The sequence below is a fragment of the Hemibagrus wyckioides genome, linkage group LG04 (genome assembly GCF_019097595.1).
Source record: "Hemibagrus wyckioides isolate EC202008001 linkage group LG04, SWU_Hwy_1.0, whole genome shotgun sequence".
In the NCBI taxonomy this organism is placed as follows: Eukaryota; Metazoa; Chordata; class Actinopteri; order Siluriformes; family Bagridae; genus Hemibagrus; species Hemibagrus wyckioides.
Genome location: NC_080713.1, coordinates 30,983,699 through 31,001,246, shown reverse-complemented (window position 1 = coordinate 31,001,246; position 17,548 = coordinate 30,983,699). Strand labels below are relative to the sequence as shown.

The window sequence follows — 17,548 nt, the reverse complement described above, 5'->3', positions numbered from 1 at the left end:
ACACACTGCTTCCTACATTATTGTACACACTGCACCATACATTACTGTACACACTGCTCCCTCCATTACTGTACACACTGCTCCATACATTACTGTACACACTGCTCCCTACATTACTGTACACACTGCTCCCTACATTACTGTACACACTGCTCCCTACATTACTGTACACACTGCTCCATACATTACTGTACACACTGCTCCATACATTACTGTACACACTGCTCCCTACATTACTGTACACACTGCTCCATACATTACTGTACACACTGCTCCCTACATTACTGTACACACTGCTCCCTACATTACTGTACACACTGCTCCATACATTACTGTACACACTGCTCCATACATTACTGTACACACTGCTTCCTACATTACTGTACACACTGCTCCCTACATTACTGTACACACTGCTCCCTACATTACTGTACACACTGCTCCCTACATTACTGTACACACTGCTCCATACATTACTGTACACACTGCTCCTTAAATTATTGTACACACTGCTCCATACATTACTGTACACACTGCTCCTTAAATTATTGTACACACTGCTCCATACATTACTGTACACACTGCTCCTTACATTACTGTACACACTGCTCCTTACATTACTGTACACACTGCTCCCTACATTCCTGTACACACTGCTCCATACATTACTGTACACACTGCTCCTTAAATTATTGTACACACTGCTCCATCCATTACTGTACATGTTGCTCCATACATTACTGTACACACTGCTCCTTAAATTATTGTACACACTGCTCCATCCATTACTGTACATGTTGCTCCATACATTACTGTACACACTGCTCCATACATTACTGTACACACTGCTCCTTACATTACTGTACACACTGCTCCTTACATTACTGTACATGTTGCTCCATACATTACTGTACACACTGCTCCCTACATTACTGTACACACTGCTCCCTACATTACTGTACACACTGCTCCATACATTACTGTACACACTGCTCCATACATTACTGTACACACTGCTCCTTAAATTATTGTACACACTGCTCCATACATTACTGTACACACTGCTCCATACATTACTGTACACACTGCTCCTTACATTACTGTACACACTGCTCCCTACATTCCTGTACACACTGCTCCATACATTACTGTACACACTGCTTCCTCTCTGTTCTGTGTCTTTGTTCCTTCTAGTGTACAGAGAACTCAGCTTCCAGAGAGAGCTGTTTATCAGGTCAGTTATCACCAGTGAAGAAATGGATCAGCGTGTGGATTTATTAATATCTGTAAAATCAAACCAGATAAAATGTTCAGCACTGTACCCTGTGTCATTTCTCTTATCCATTTATTTGATCACATTTAGTTTAACTGAATAAACACAAGAAATATGAGATAAAAGTAGAATAATCATGAATGATCAGATTAGTGCAGTGGGTTTTCTGTAGAACAGAAACAGATCAGGTCAAAGTTCACTTCTGTTAAATCTGATCCACAAGAAGTTATTAACATGTGGTTATGAGTTACTGTTGGGGTTTAATTCAAGATCCTTTATTGTCTGTAAAGTTTAGGCTGATTTGATCATTTACATTACTCTCACACTGCACTCTAACACTCTGTGTGTTCAGGTTACTTACATTAGCTCTCCTCCTGAACGCTTCAGTATCTCCTCCAGATCTCTGACTGAATTTTCCAGTTTATTCCCTCTCAGATTCAGCTCTTTCAGATGTGAGTTTATCTTCAGAGCCTCAGTCAGAGCAGCACAGCCTCTATCTGTTATTCTGCAGTTATATAACCTGCAGAATGAAAAGAATTTAGTTTCTTTACTTCACAGAACTAAATAAAGATGAAGGCATGTGTGTAAAATTTCATTTCATTTGATTTCATTGTCTGTAGCGCTTATCCGATCTATACTTGGGTCACGGGGAGCCTGTGCCCATCTCAGGCGTCATCGGACATCAAGGCAGGATACACCCTGGACGGAGTGCCAACCCATCGCAGGGCACACACACACACTCATTCACTCACGCAATCACATACTACTTTAGAGAAGCATGTCTTTGGACTGCTAAAGTATTTATCTGCATTGTGCAAAGATGTGTATATGGTCTGTGAAAAACAACTCTAAAGTATAATCCTGCATCATTATAAAGATTATTTAAGTTTCATCACATCACTGAGTTCAAATAAATCTCACACTTGATTCACTTCCTACTGAAATCCACTTCCCAGTAGAGCAAAGCACCTCACTGCTATAACTACTGTATACCTCTCACTACTTGTTCCTAATCCCACATCCTCCTCATCACCAGAGTTCAAATAAATCTTTATTTAATCTTTATTACTGATAATAAATCTAATCTAGAGAGCAAGTTAGACACGTTAGTTAGACATTACTAGCTAGGACTGGGAAGAGCTTTGTTCTGGTTAGTGATTTTTATTAGAAAGCTGTTTCATCACATCACTGAGTTACTCACCGCAGTTTCTCCAGTTTACACTCGTGTTTCTTCAGTAGATCACAGAGCTTCTCCACTCCTGAGTCTCCCAGTTCACACTCACTCAGATCCAGCTCTCTGATGTGTGATGGATTTGTACAGAGAGCTGAAGACAAATCAGCACAGGATTTCCCTCTTACACTGTTACATAGTCTGCAGAAAAGGAAACAGAGTTTAGTCCAACATGAGAAAGAAAGGATGTAGAAATGACTGAAGTAAGAACACTAACACATTTCTCTGGTATTATTGGCAGCCGCTGTGGTGTTTATTTGTGACGCAGAAGTAAATAGAAATAAAATGTAAAAATTTGTGTCAGTCACTGCATATAGGTAATTATCAGTTAAGTTAATGTTCAACTCAGCTCAAATTATATTTTTAGTAACATTTATTTATACAGCTTATTACCATAAACTAAACCAGCTGAATAAGCTATTTTTGTGAGCTCTTAAGAAAATATCAATATTGAACAGTCATATTTAATAAATCATTTTAAATGGACATAAGCAGCATGTTAACTGTTGAGTCGAGTTAATTGATTTAACACATTTTTACTGACTAGATTTATGATTTATTATTGTCAGATTTCCATTCACATGGCTTCTGTTATTTATCAGCAAATTGTTCCTGACAGTCACATGACACATACCCTGATGTCCTCAGCAAAACTGAAAAAGACCAAAAAATCTTGCCATGGGGGTCAGAGTCCAATGACTTCTGTGCCGGTCCCAAGCCCGGATAAATAGAGAGGGCTGCGTCAGGAAGGGCATCCGGCGCAAAACATTGCCAAATTTAAACATGAGAATCATCAGTACTCTGAATTTCATACCGGATCGGTCGAGGCCCGGGTTAACAACGACCGCCATCGGCGCCATTGACCTACAGGGCGCTGGTGGAAATTGGGCTACTGTTGGTCGAAGAAGTAGAGGAGGAAGGAGAGTGCGTAGGCAGAGAAAGAGGAAAGGTAAGAGTGTAGGACTGAGAATAGGAACTCTGAATGTTGGTACTATGACAGGGAAAGGTAGAGAGCTGGCTGATATGATGGAGAGAAGGAAGGTGGATATACTGTGTGTACAGGAGACCAGGTGGAAGGGTAGCAAGGCTCGTAGTATAGGAGCAGGATTCAAGCTGTTTTATTATGGGGTGGATAGTAAGAGAAATGGGGTAGGTGTGGTCCTGAAGGAGGAGTTTGTGAGGAATGTTCTGGAGGTGATGAGAGTGTCAGACAGGGTGATGAGTCTGAAGTTGGAGATTGAAGGGGTGATGTTGAATGTTGTTAGTGGTTATGCCCCACAGGTAGGTTGTGAGTTAGAGGAGAAAGAGAGATTCTGGAGTGAATTAGATGAGGTGATAGAGAGTATTCCCACGGGGGAGAGAGTGGTGATAGGAGCAGATTTTAATGGACATGTTGGTGAGGGGAACACAGGTGATGAGGAGGTGATGGGCAAGTTTGGAGTTAAGGAAAGGAACCTTGAAGGACAGATGGTAGTGGACTTTGCTAAGAGGATGGACATGGCTGTGGTTAACACTTATTTTCAGAAGAGGGAGGAGCATAGAGTGACTTACAAGAGTGGAGGTAGGAGCACACAGGTAGACTACATCCTATGTAGAAGAGGCAATCTGAAAGAGATTAGTGACTGTAAAGTGGTAGTGGGAGAGAGTGTAGCCAGACAGCATAGGATGGTGGTGTGTAGGATGACTTTGGTGGTCTGTAAGCAGAGGTCAAAGATAGAGATGGAGAAGAAAACCAAGTGGTGGAAGCTGAAAAAGGAGGAATGTTGTGAGGAATTTAGTGCTGCCAGATGACTGGGAAAAGGTGCTGGGTGTGTCATCTGGAAGGAGAAAAGAAGATAAGGAGACTTGGTGGTGGAATGAGAAAGTTCAGGATTGTATTCAAAGGAAGAGGTTAGCCAAGAAGAAGTGGGACATGGACAGGACTGAAGAGAATAGACAGGAATACACAGGAGTTATAGCACAGAGTGAAGAGGGAGGTGTCTAAGACCAAGCAGAAGGTGTATGATGAGTTGTACACTAGGTTAGACACTAGAGATGGAGAGAAGGACTTGTACAGGTTAGCTAGGCAGAGGGATCGAGATGGGAAGGATGTGCAGCAAGTTAGAGTTATTAAGGATAGAGATGGAAAGGTGCTCACAAGTGAGGAGAGTGTACAGAGGAGATGGAAGGAGTACTTTGAAGAGCTGATGAATGAGGAAAATGAGAGGGAACAAAGAGTAGAAGGGGTGAACTCTGTGGAACAGGAAGGAGATAAAATTAGAAAGGATGAAGTCAGGAAGTCTTTGAAGAGGATGAAATGTGGAAAGGCAGTTGGTCCTGATGACATCCCAGTGGAGGTCTGGAAGTGTCTAGGAGAGGCGGCAGTGGAATTTTTAACTAGTTTGTTTAACAGGGTTTTAGAGAGTGAGAAGTGGAAATTTGTGAGCAGCAGTATGGCTTCATGCCCAGAAAGAGCACAACAGATGCAATTTTTGCTCTGAGAATGTTGATGGAGAAGTATTGGGATGGTCAGAGAGAGTTGCACTGTGTGTTTGTAGACTTGGAGAAAGCGTATGACAGGGTGCCAAGAGAAGAGCTGTGGTACTGTATGAGGAAGTCAGGAGTAGCAGAGAAGTATGTCAGAGTGGTGCAGGACATGTATGAGTTCACAGAGATAATACAATGTCAAATCCTCCATTGCAGGTCGGCAGCTTTTTTGGTTAATGATGATTTGTACAGTGCCCTCCACTCTGGTCTAACCTCATTATTAAAACCAAGTACACTTCACCATGGGGTGTCTACACTTTTACTCATTTTTTTCTTATTTAGAACCTTAACACAGGCTCTGTAGAGCAGCTTCCCCGACACTGACCCAAAGTCCATCTCCCCTTTGCCCCAGCACTCCAGGAGGGGGTCTGCACACCCGTCAAGGTCAGGAGCGATGTTCAGCTGGGGAGAGGGTCCGTTCTCTGCAGGACCAGTCTCTGTGTTTTGATAGTCCATCAGCTGAACATGCTCCTCTGATGTTAATGCAGATCTCCAGCAGTGTAGGAGCTGATTGACAACACGCAAGGACCGCAGTCCCATATGCACTGCCAGGGGGATGACGCCGCATGGTTGTTGATAACCAGTGTTCGCCCCCTGTAGGACGATCTTCCATCTTTGGAACTAGCCACTGCTACCTACTCAGTCTGCCCTTCACATCCTATACAGAGCCTTCCTAGTTTTTGTTTAAAAACTGCTTGTTCCGCAAGTAGACAACCAAATATTTAAAACCACTTATTTCTACAATAAGCCTCCTGGTAACAGTTCATACAGCTTAGCTCTCTTGTCTCTTGCACCATTAATATTTAAACTTGCAATATTAACTCCATTCATTAAAATAAATAATATAGATAAAACTAAACAGAGGATAAAAACACTCTTTGCTCACTCTCATTTTCAATTTCTTCAGACAGCAGATTTCGACAACAATAAAAGCTACTTCTCTTCTGAAATACTTGACATTGTGAATAAACTGTATGCGGTCAGGGAACATTGCATTGCCATTTGGGGTTTCTTAAAAAATCTTTAATATAGTCATCACTGTCTGATTACCGTTCCTCGACCTTTGCTGTTTTTTGCCTGTTTCGTTCCTTGTCCCTTGCCTTGTCCCCCTGCACTGGTGTAGTGTCCGGTGCAGGCAGCTCCAGCACTGCGTTAGAACCCACAGAGCCTTTTTTAGTCGAGGACATTTTTTCTCATTCTGGATGAGCCGAGCACGGCACTCTCACAGTTGGTTCAGCCAAGCATGGCTTTTCTGGGGCTGGTGTGGCTCCAGTGGGCTTCTGAGCTGCAGGCTGGGCTTGGGGCTCACTCTCCGCTGAGAGTGGAGAAGCGAGGCAAAAATACGAGAAAGCACCGCCGTCTTTCAAATCTGTGGTGTGGGAACATTTCGGATTTGTTGTTGACTATGATGGTGATGAAACAAAAATCACTGTGTGCAAGCACTGTTACACACAATATCACTGTCTGGAAGCAGGATGGCAGAGCAGGTAACACAGTCATCCAAAAAGCAACAGTTCCCTGCTGATTCCTTCCAGCATTCATACCCAACTGGTTCCGAGAAACATAAAAAAATAACAAATTCAGAAGGGGTGTTCATTGCTAAAGATTTGCAGCCGTTTTTGGTGATCAGTGATGTGGGCTTTTGACACTTTATAAAAGTGCTCCACACTACTACTTTTTTTAGGCACCAAGGTAATTCCTGACCTCTACAAAAAGACAAGCAAAAAAAATAGAAAACGAATTGGCTAATGCACAAAGCCTTGCTCTAAAAAAAAGATAGTTGGACCTCGCGGGCAAAAGAGAGTTATCTCACCATGACTGTTCATTACAGAGCGGATTGGGAAAAAAAAGAGTGCTGTACTCTAAACTCGTCCCCTGTAAGAAAGTCATACAAGCGCTAATTTTTATATCTCACTATTTTCAGTACACTATGAATGTGTACAAGTTGATTTTTGCATTTAAGTAAAAAATTTTTTTTCTTCTTAACATCTTACTGTTCCTATGGAAGTCTGTTTCCGCCACTTAATAAGAACTAAAAAAAGGTTCTTGCGACTTTTTATCTCACGATTTTGACTTTTTTTCTTAGAATTGTGAGATATGAACTCGCAGTTCTGACTTTTTGTCTGTGCTTGCATGCTACCTGGCTCTAAAAAGTGTCAGTATACTTACTGTAATTGTGAAAATATAAATAACATTAAGATTCCTCAATTTCTACTTTTGAGTTTATTGGCAGGTTGGAAGTGACCCTATTAAGCCCAAATATGCTTTCTGTGTTGTCTTACAGAACTTCTTAGTACACTGCATATTAATGGGGTCATTAAATGCATTTTATATCTTTACATTATGGCCCCCAATCAAAAAAGTGTCCCCTTTGTTTTTATATGATTAAATGTTTTACCTGTAGTACAGAGTCATTAACAGTTGCATACATAAAAAGTGCTGCTTCATCGCAGACGAATAATAGCAGACATTTGAAAATGTTCCTTCCTACAAAGTAGAATTGTATACTAACTGATTAGATCAATATTTTATTCACAAATCTGGCATCGCATTATTATTCCGAAAGGTAGCAGTAAAAGAAATATGACATGACTGATGAAATATTATCAGGGAAAATTATTCTCAAGTTAGTGTACTGTAATATCTATCATCAGACAATGATTTATCATTATTTTTTTTACTGGACCACAGCGTACTTCACTGGGGCTTGGCAGTACATCAGCAGAACTCTCCCTTGATTTGCATGTTAAGGGGCAGAGGAAAATTGTTATATCATGAACAGGGTTATATCAAATTCTGGCATTTCAAAAAGGTGGCTAACACAAAATTCCTATTTCAAACTGAGATGTGAACTGTGCAACTCACAATATTGAGAAAAAGTCAGAATTGTGAGATAAAAAGTCGCAATGTAACGTCTGGGACCCCCGCCCTATGCGGGGCTCGACCCCAGACGCCCGTGGTGTGTGTGTGCATGCCAGCACACGGTGTAATGAGACCCATGCGCAGGATTCAGCGAAGCACTGCTTTTATTACATTTAAGACGCGACATAGGGAAACAAACGTAACACAAGACATGGCGTGGTTAACAAAACAAAACAAAACCTAGACCTTAGCTTGGACATGGAACCTAGCAAACAAAAGCCCAACAGAAACCACGGTACAGATAACAATCATGGACCAGGACACAAACACAAGGATCCCTATTTATAGGAGTAGACATTAGGGCTAATGGGATACAGGTGACACAATCAGGATAGGAACAATAGGAAGGGCGTAACAAAAGACACACAAAGAAGCAGGCTTCCAAGGTTCACCTGCCAGCGCCCTCTCTGGGCCTGGCAGGTGAACGAGGTACGTATTGAACCGTGGGTTAACTGTATTGTTACATCCCTAGTAATTATAACTTATCACAATCCAAAGCCCCGCCCACACAATACAGTATGTACAGATTTTTTAAAGTGTATTTTTTCTCTGAACGTTGGTCTCCTGTCCACAAAAAAGGATCTTGAAAGAAATTTATATGAAAATAGAAAAAGAGAAACTTTGTTAACTCTCATCTTCAGTGAGGACTTTCTGGAAGAAGTGAAAGTGAAGTGTGATCATGTGACCCTCTGAGAGTGCAGACAGAAGGACACTCACACATGGAAGCTTTAATTCACAGCAGCTCACCTTCTCTTAATAAACACACACATGCTGAAGCTGGTCATTGTACTCTCTGTTAATGATCCACTCCACACACCAGATAATTACACTACTGCAGGAAAATAGAGATCTGTGTGTTTCTAGCTGTTTCTTACCTAAGTTTCTGCAGTCTGTAATGTGGATCCTGCAGCAGAGCTGAAAGCTGCTTCACTTTCACGTCTCTTGGTGTTTTGTTGTTCAGATCCAGCTCCGTGTGCAGTAAGGGGTTTTTACTGAACATTTTAGTAAGACACGTGTAGGCTTCCTCTGCATCAGGACTTTTCCACAACCTGTAGAGAAAAATGATATGGAGACGTTAATAACTGTGTACTGAGAGCAATAAGGAGCTGATGGTGATGTGCTTTAGCTTCAGTTTCAGCTTCAGTTTCTGTTTTCAGTGAGTTTCCTTATCCTTTATCCAGCTATATTTGTTACAGAATCAGTGCACATCAGTAGCGTAGCTATGGGTGGGCCTGGGTGGGCCCGGGCCCACCCACCTGTCACCTGTCACCCAGTCAGTTGCTTGCTACAGAAAAGATTGTTTTGACTACAGCGATTGCTGGATCCTTTATACATGCCTTTGTCCAGATTAGGTTTTTTGGCACATCATATGTTACTTCTATGAGTCAATTTTTGTACTTTCTGCGTGAAAGTGCCCTCCGCCCCTCTCCCTCCACACCGAGCACATTTCACAGAGAGTCACCGAAGTTTAGTTGCACATTAAACAAAAATGAAACAGAACAACTTACTAAAGTTTGTGTTAAAAAGACGTTGTGTGCAGCCGGAGGAGAAAGATAATTCCGATGTTCAGGAGCCATGAAGCTCAAGCAGTAAGGAGCTCTGCTAGTGTTCATTCACCTTTTACTCCATCACCAGCAGCACTTTATTCTCCAGTGTGTACCTCCCCTACACACCAGTGGAAAAGTAAGCCAATCTACATTTTCCTACTATGTAGTTGTATAGTCATTGTTGTTCATTTCATGTGGTTTATATGCCCGTTGAGCCAGATATCGGACAGTTTACATACTGTCCAATACTGTCCTGCTGATTTGATATTGGTGTTGCGGCGCGTCTGTCAGACACGTGTGTGTGTGTGTGTGTGTCTCAATTGTTGTTCTTAACAATAAGCTGTTCTTATTGTTATGTTCTTAACATTGCTTACGATGACATACAAGCTTATGCTCTGATTAAATGGTGGTTTGCATTCAAGCAGGTGTAGTTGTGTTGGCTTATTTTGATAAAAGATGCATTTTAGGCTAGGCCCACCCAATTTTCTCTGGGCCCACCCACATTGTGATTCCTGGCTATGCTAGTGGTGCACATTCATCCTCATGTCTTAATAAAATGGATAATTATCAGTCTTTACTGTTACTATTTATAACTGTTCATGAAAAAACTCTATCCAGAAATGTTTCCTGATTCATCAGAAAACTGAACATTACAATGTGACATAGTGACATCAGATCATTCAAATTAAACCATTAAGCAGAATGAAGTCATTTTCAAAACCTCAAATACTAAAGTGGTAGAAAGATAAAGTTCTTTCATTTCTCCTCACCTCAGTGTCTTCAGTGTACAGTCTGGATCCTGTAGTAAATAGACTGTTTAGAATTGACTATAAACTAGCTCTGCTTACGTTCAAGGCTCTAATTGGTTTAGCTCCCACCTATCTCTCCAGTCTTCTAACACGTTACAATCCACCACGCTCTTTAAGATCACAAAATTCCGGACTTCTGGCACTTCCCAGAATATCAAAGTCCACAAAAGGGGGTAGAGCGTTTTCGTATTTAACTCCTAAACTTTGGAATAGTCTTCCTGACAGTGTTCGGGGCTCAGACACAGTCTCCCAGTTTAAATGTAGACTAAAGACTTATCTCTTTATCCAGGCATTCATCTAACACTTCCCATAACCTTGTGCTCCAGTACATCTGATTAAATACACATTCAGATAGTGCTGCTAATATTATGAACAGCAGCTACGCTAATGCTGTTCCATTGTTTTCCTTCTTCTACTCATCCCGAGGCATACAGAGACTGTGCCGTCTCCAGTGGGATCCGGAGATGGACCAGCTCCAGCCGGGTTCTGCTTTGTGAGGATTGGGATATTTAAGCAGCGCCATGAACAACAACCTCCTTATTGATCTACATAACACTATACACATGCTGTATCTGCATCACACAATTGTCACCCAAATGAGGATGGGTTCCCTTTTGAGTCCGGTTCCTCTCAAGGTTTCTTCCTCTTACCAACTAAGGGAGTTTTTCCTTGCCACAGTCACCTCAGTCACCTCAGGCTTGCTCACTTGGGATAACATCTAGGACTGTCTGTCTGTTTGTCTGTTCATATGTTTGTTGTTTTCTTATGTCGTTTCTCATGTAAAGCTGCTTTGAGACAATGCTCTTTGTTAAAAGCGCTATACAAATAAAATTGAATTGAATTGAAATCAGTGAGCAGCTTCACTCCTGATGCTCCAGGGTCGTTCCCTCTGAGATCCAGCTCTATCAGGTGAGATGATTTCAGAGCTTCAGCCAGAGCAGTGTATCCTTCCTCTGTTATACTGCAGTCTGAAAGTCTGAAGAAAAACATTGTGTGGTATTATTGATACTTTAATGTTTGATAAAAGCTTAATATCATTTTATTTTAAGCATCTATACAATGTGTAGTGACAAGAAATTTTGATGGCATTATTAATGCTTTATAATACGCAATAGTTAAAGAGCAGAAGCAGAAGCTCACCTCAGTATCTGCAGGTTACAGGACTGATGTTGCAGCAGTGCACAAAGCTTCTGCACTCCAAAGTTTCCAAATTTATTCTCACTCAGATCCATCTCTCTTATGTGTGCAGGATTTGAATGAAAAGATGAAGTCAAAGCAGAACAGCCTTCTTCTGTAATACTACAGTCCTTTAGCCTACAGAGAACCAGAAACAGTGGAAAGAAAATCTTCACTTTAAGCAACATTTTATTGTGGGGTTCATCTGAGAATGAGTTTATATGAATCACACAATGATCATATTTAAGAAGAAATATCAACAAGGTAGAAAAATATTACAAATATTATATTAGAAATAACAAGTAAGTATATAAACATGTAAGTGACATACATCAGTGTCTCAGTTCTGCAGTGTGGATCCTTCAGTAGAGCAGAGAGCTGCTTCACTCCTGAGTCTCCTTTTATTTTTCCACTCAGATCCAGTTCTCTCTGCAGTAAGGGGTTTTTACCCAGAACCTCAGTCAGAGAATCACAGGCCTTCACTGCATCAGGACTTTTTAACAGCCTGCAGTCAGGAAACAGAAACAGATTCAATTATCAACAATTTCCTCCTTTATTTTATCGCCAGCCTCCTGAATACTGCATTAGATGTCATGGTAAAGAATCTGGATTGGAGACGGCATGATGGGACATTTTCTCTTCTGAAACCTTGAGTATCATGTCCAGTACTGAGTCCACTTTATTAGGAACACCAGTTCATTTGCTTATTCATTCGAATCAATTTTTCATTCATCTTCATTGCTTTATATTGGTGAGACTCCTGGAAGGGATCATGATTTAAGTTCAGATTGAAACAGATCTGTCTCTTTTCCTCCCAGTGCCTGCAGTGTGACAGTGTGTTGTATTGCTGCCTCACAGCTTCAGGGTCCTGTGTTCAATCCTGGACTTGAGGTACTGTCTGTGTCGAGTTTCTGTACATCTCATGGGTTTTCTCTGGGATTTCTGCCCCGTCTGCTGCTGACTTCATTACTCAATATAATAAACTATACATAAAGTTTTAAAATTCTGATTAATGAAATTGTGTTGAGTTGGATATTGGATATATATGTTGGAGTCAGGATATTAATTTAAGGGAATTATACAGTGAATAACTTCAGTGAATTTGTGATCAGAGACACCAGGACAGAAACAGACAGGTGAGTGATGTCTAAGCCACAGCACAAGGTGTGTTCATGTACATAGTATATATATCCACATGATGATGAAAATCAAAGTGATTTAGTAAAAACAAGGGTTCAGAAGTCACAGGGTAGAGAGGAGAATTCATATGAACATTTATTTCCCCAGCAAGAAGAATTTTAAAACAGATGGTAAAAGCTAAGTTAAGGAATCATTAAATCCAGACAAAAAGTTTTGTTTGACCAAATAAATTCAAACTGAAGCATTTCTAAGATGCTACATTCATCTACTAGATCAGGGGTCTGCAAACTTAGACATCAGAAGAGGCATTTTTATCTCTTTCCCACTGAATAAAATTCACACAGAGCCTCAAAACCTATTGAAGCCATATTACCTAAATGAAGACTTCCGGGAGAGTGAACGCTGCGTAATTCTGCCGCTGCTCTCTGCGGGTTATTATTACTGTTTTCTAAGCAGTACAGATTGCATTTCAAGATCATCAAAGTTTGGATGAATCAATACATAGTTTTAACAACCACTGGACTATTTTAACCTAATGTCAACAAACTGACGGTTTTAACGCCACTTGGTGGGTCTACCTGGACTCTGGCGTACTTGGCTCAGTGGTTCTGGCACCTGGGACTCGGCCTGGGATTTCTCCTTCGTTCACTGCGACAATGCTGGATTACAATCTCTTCATCTGGATTCTACTTCTTCTCGTCTGTCACCCGGTTGCATCTATCCTCCAACATACAGCAACTAAGCTGAGCACCCTGTGCCATCGTGCCCCGGGACCCCCACCGGCGCTTCAGCATCATCAGAACATCATCTTTTACCCTCACCAGAGATATCTCCACCGGTCTTCCCGATAGAATTAGATCCATGATGATTCGGGTCCAATACGTTCCTTCTGGTCATCAGAATCCCGTCCGATAAGGAAATCGAGATGACCCGTTGATCAGACTGTGCCGGCTAACTTAGCCAGGTCGAGTATCACCTCCAAAACGGGTAGGAGTGATCTCTCTTTTAGCCTATTCAACATTCGCTTGCTAACAAAGGGCCACTTATTTATGACTTATTGAGTGACAACAAGTTTGATTTTTTATGTTTAATGGAGACTTGGCAACAACAAAATAACTTCTCTCAGCTGAATCAGTCAGTTCCTCCCGGGTTTGTTTACACCTGTCAGCCCCGCCCCTCTGGGCGTGGTGGAGGGCTTGCTGTTCTCTACAATGAGAAGTGGAAAGTCTCTTCAGTTAACTTGGACTCCTTTGAAACTTTTGAGTCCATGGTCTTGCAGATAAATGGACCTAGCCCTGTTATTTTAGCCACTGTATATCGCCCACCCAAAACCAGTACAACTTTTTTAGCTGAGCTCTCCATGTTTTTAACTTCACTGTGCTCCATATCTTCTAATGTAATTTTACTGGGAGACTTTAATATACACGTGGATAACCCTAGTAACACTGTCACCATGGAGTTTATATCATGTCTTGACAGCTTTGGAATTCAACAGTTTGTTGATTTTCCCACCCATTGTAAAGGCCACATCCTTGATAATATTTGCTGCTCTGGTTTTAGTGCACTTGACCTTCCCATTTCTGACCATAAGCTAATATCATTTAGTGTTAACTTAATGGTTGAAAAAGTAACCACAGGCTGGACTATTTCATTCAGGAACATTAAAAACATGGACTTAACCTTACATTCTAATAGTATTTATAATTATTTCACAAACTACACCCTGGACAGCTCAGATGATCCGGTTTCCTACTATAACAATGGACTCTGGCATGTACTTGATACACTCGCACCTATAAAAACTCGGACTGTCTTTCTTCACTCACTCTGCGCCCTGGTTCACTTCAGAGCTGAGACTGCTGAAAACCCAAGGACGTCAGCTCGAGCGGCTATTCCGCAAAACTGGTTTAACTGTTCCCAAGGAGATGTATTTGGACCATATGTCACTGTATAAGGACACACTCTCAACAACCAATACTGACTATTACTCTGCGATGATTAGGTCAAACGAGGGCAACACTAAATCATTATTCACTTTGGCTAATAATGTTTTAAAACCTCGCAATATTATCTTAGATCACACCTATTCAAATGACGTGACAATTTCATGCACTATTTTAACGCTAAAATTGATCAGATTCACCAAAATTTGATTGCTCAGAATAGCTTAGGATGTGATATACCATCTGTGATCTCTCCTGACTCTCTTTCTTTCCCTTTCTGCTGCTTTGACCTTCCTTCTGTCAATGAAATCTGTGATATCATTCGCCATTTCAAATCTTCCACCTGCCACCTAGATCCACTCCCCACCTTCCTGGTCAAAGCTTGTCTACCTGTACTATCTAATTTAATAACAGATATCATGCACTCTTCTCTTACCTCAGTCACTGTTCCATTACCTTTTAAAACAGCTGTAATAACTCCTAGGCTTAAAAAACCTGGCACAGACCCCAAAAACCCTGCCAACTTCCGTCCAATCTCTAACCTGTCATTTCTCTAAAAAATTCCTCAACTCCACACTTACCTCTCTAAAAACAATCTTCTTGAAGAGTTTCAGTCAGGTTTTCGCCCACTGCACAGTACAGAAACAGCCGTAGTAAAAGTCACAAATGACTTATTAATAGCAGCCGACTCCGGTCTTTTATCTATACTCATCCTACTCGATTACAGTACAGCTTTCGATACCATCTCTCACAAAATTCTCTTAGACAGATTAAACCAAATTGGCATTTCAGACACCCCTCTTGCTTGGTTCACATCCTACCTCTCAGAACAAAAAATTTTAATTCTTTCTCATCTCCTGTCACCAGTGTACCCCAAGGATCTGTTTTGGGCCCCATCCTCTTCACTATTTACCTTCTTCCACTAGGGCACATCTTTAGGAAATATGGCATCAGTTTTCACTGCTACGCGGACGACACCCAGCTCTACCTGTCCTCCAAACCAAATGGTCTCCTTCCCTCCTCCTCACTACAAAACTGTCTAGAAGAAATCAAAGCCTGGCTATCAATCAACTTCCTTTAACTTAATTCAGGAAAAACAGAAAGTTTAGTTGGTACAAAGACCAATCTAACTAAAACCACCAGTCCCTCAATAAAAATAGGCAACTCTATCATAACCCCATCTCACCAGGTTAAGAGTCTGGGTGTCGTCCTGGACAGCACTCTGTCATTTGAAGCTCAATAACGTTACCTGGTCTGCATACTTTCATCTGTGCAATATTAATCGCCTTCGCCCCTTTCTCACCCCCAGCACTACAGCCACACTTGTACACGTTCTTGTCACCTCATGAATAGACTATTGTAATTCCCTCTTATTTGGTTTACCTTCTAAACTCCTTCATAAACTTCAGTTGGTCCAAAACACAGCTGCCCGTATCATCACAAAAACTCCCTCCATCCACCACATTTCTCCCCTACTCTTTCAATTACACTGGCTCCCCGTTAAATTCCACATCGATTACAAGATTCTCCTCCTCAACTTCAAAGTATTACATAACCTTGCCCCCTCATACCTCTCAGATCTGGTCCACGTTTACACCCCTGCACGGTCACTCAGATCCTCTTCATCTTACTCACTTGCTATTCCCTCTGTCTGCTTATGCACAATGGGTTCCAGGTCTTTCAGCTGGGCTGCACCACACCTCTGGAATTCCCTCCCACCGTCTATCCGTGAAATCACTTCTCTCACGTCTTTTAAATCTACTCTTAAAACCTATCTCTTTAGGAAAGCCTTTTCAGACTTCTGTTAACCGTCTTTCTGTTTTTATTTAGATTTTGTATGTGTACTGCTTTGTATTTTATCTTTGATTCTACTTGATGTAAGGTGACCTTGAGTTTCATGAAAGGCGCTTCAAATAAAATGTATTATTATTGTTATTATCTTATTATTAAGATAACACAGCATATAAAGTTTTATACCCAGTTTGTTGCATTTATGAAATTATAGAACTACAAAAAGAAAATGAGTGACATTTTATTACTGTTTGTGACCAAATAAAACACCAAACTCTTAGGAACACACACAAAAAAAAATTAACGTGTACGGTAACTTTCAAACAGAATAAATAATGCAGGGGTGTTTAAGTCCTTCCCTTATTTGTGGAAAATAAATGATATAAAAAGCAGCCCACTTTGAAAAAAAAAATAAACATATGGTAGCAGCGTATTAAAAAGAGCAAATATAATAATTGGCCAGTTTGTTTAATTATTCCAGTATATATTTGCTAAATAACAGCATATTGAATGATAGCTAATTATTAATGTGATTTCTGTTCCTGAACATCACTGCAGAGCTTATCTATTTCAGGGTTGTAAGAGATGACGTTGATCTTCATACAGGATAACAAGCAGTCATCCATGAGGCGTGAACAATGTTTGCTTTTTATGTAGTTCATACTGGAAAAAGGCTGCTTGCATAAATATGTGGATCCAAAGATAGACAGTACTCCAAATGCATAATATTTCATGTTAATATAAGTGTCAGGAACGGCATTCCATATTTCAAACACAAGTTTGTCGGGTTTTGGTTTTCAGTATCGCTCCATTTGTGATTCTGAGCAAGAGTGGCCTTCTGATGGACTACTTCTTTTAGATTAGCTGTCAGGCTTTTACCATACATATTTATTGGCTATGTCAGGCAGTTCAGTTTCAAGATACGGTTGACTTACGCCTGTGAATGCAGCCATGTTCAATAGGGATGGATCGATGTTCAGGATATTAAAAGGAATGATAATGTGTTTTTTCTTCACTGAACTCACAGAATCTTTCCCCAAATGCAGTTTGCGTTGTTATGATTGCACAGTGTAAATAGTCATAATTTATTTGATTGTGTGCTTTTTTTAACTCTGTCAAAGAGTGGAATTGAGAAAAGGTACCTCTTTGTAAATCTCTGGCAAACACCATCATCTTCATGTCTTCCTGTC

The 17,548-nt window shown here is 40.8% G+C and overlaps 2 protein-coding genes across 2 annotated transcripts in view; both read right to left on the bottom strand.

The window, feature by feature from the left end:
• Nucleotides 1–1,049: 1,049 nt before the first annotated feature.
• LOC131351570 (ribonuclease inhibitor-like) lies at nt 1,050–5,570 on the bottom strand. Its single transcript, XM_058386989.1, has 4 exons — nt 5,356–5,570; nt 2,475–2,645; nt 1,635–1,793; nt 1,050–1,284 (listed from the first exon to the last, which is right to left on the bottom strand). Exons 1-4 carry the CDS (start codon nt 5,568–5,570, stop codon nt 1,278–1,280), a joined length of 552 nt encoding a protein of 183 aa, XP_058242972.1. The 3' UTR covers nt 1,050–1,277.
• An 11,130-nt stretch (nt 5,571–16,700) lies between these two features.
• LOC131351773 (NACHT, LRR and PYD domains-containing protein 12-like) overlaps nt 16,701–17,548 on the bottom strand; it is a 47,501-nt gene continuing 46,653 nt past the window's right edge. The window contains exon 18 of the mRNA XM_058387351.1: nt 16,701–17,548. This exon is cut by the window's right edge and continues 900 nt beyond it. The gene's annotated coding sequence lies outside the window, so the exon portion shown is untranslated.

Bases quoted from the DNA above. Each gene is read 5' to 3' on its own strand.
- LOC131351570 (XM_058386989.1), bottom strand. From the start codon at position 5,570: ATGGGACTGCGGTCCTTGCGTGTTGTCAATCAGCTCCTACACTGCTGG. The intron at 2,646-5,355 runs GTCAGTGTCGGG...CCTTTTCTGCAG, and splicing joins AAAGGGGAGATGGACTTTGG to ACTATGTAACAGTGTAAGAG. The intron at 1,794-2,474 runs GTGAGTAACTCA...TTCATTCTGCAG, and splicing joins TGTAAACTGGAGAAACTGCG to GTTATATAACTGCAGAATAA.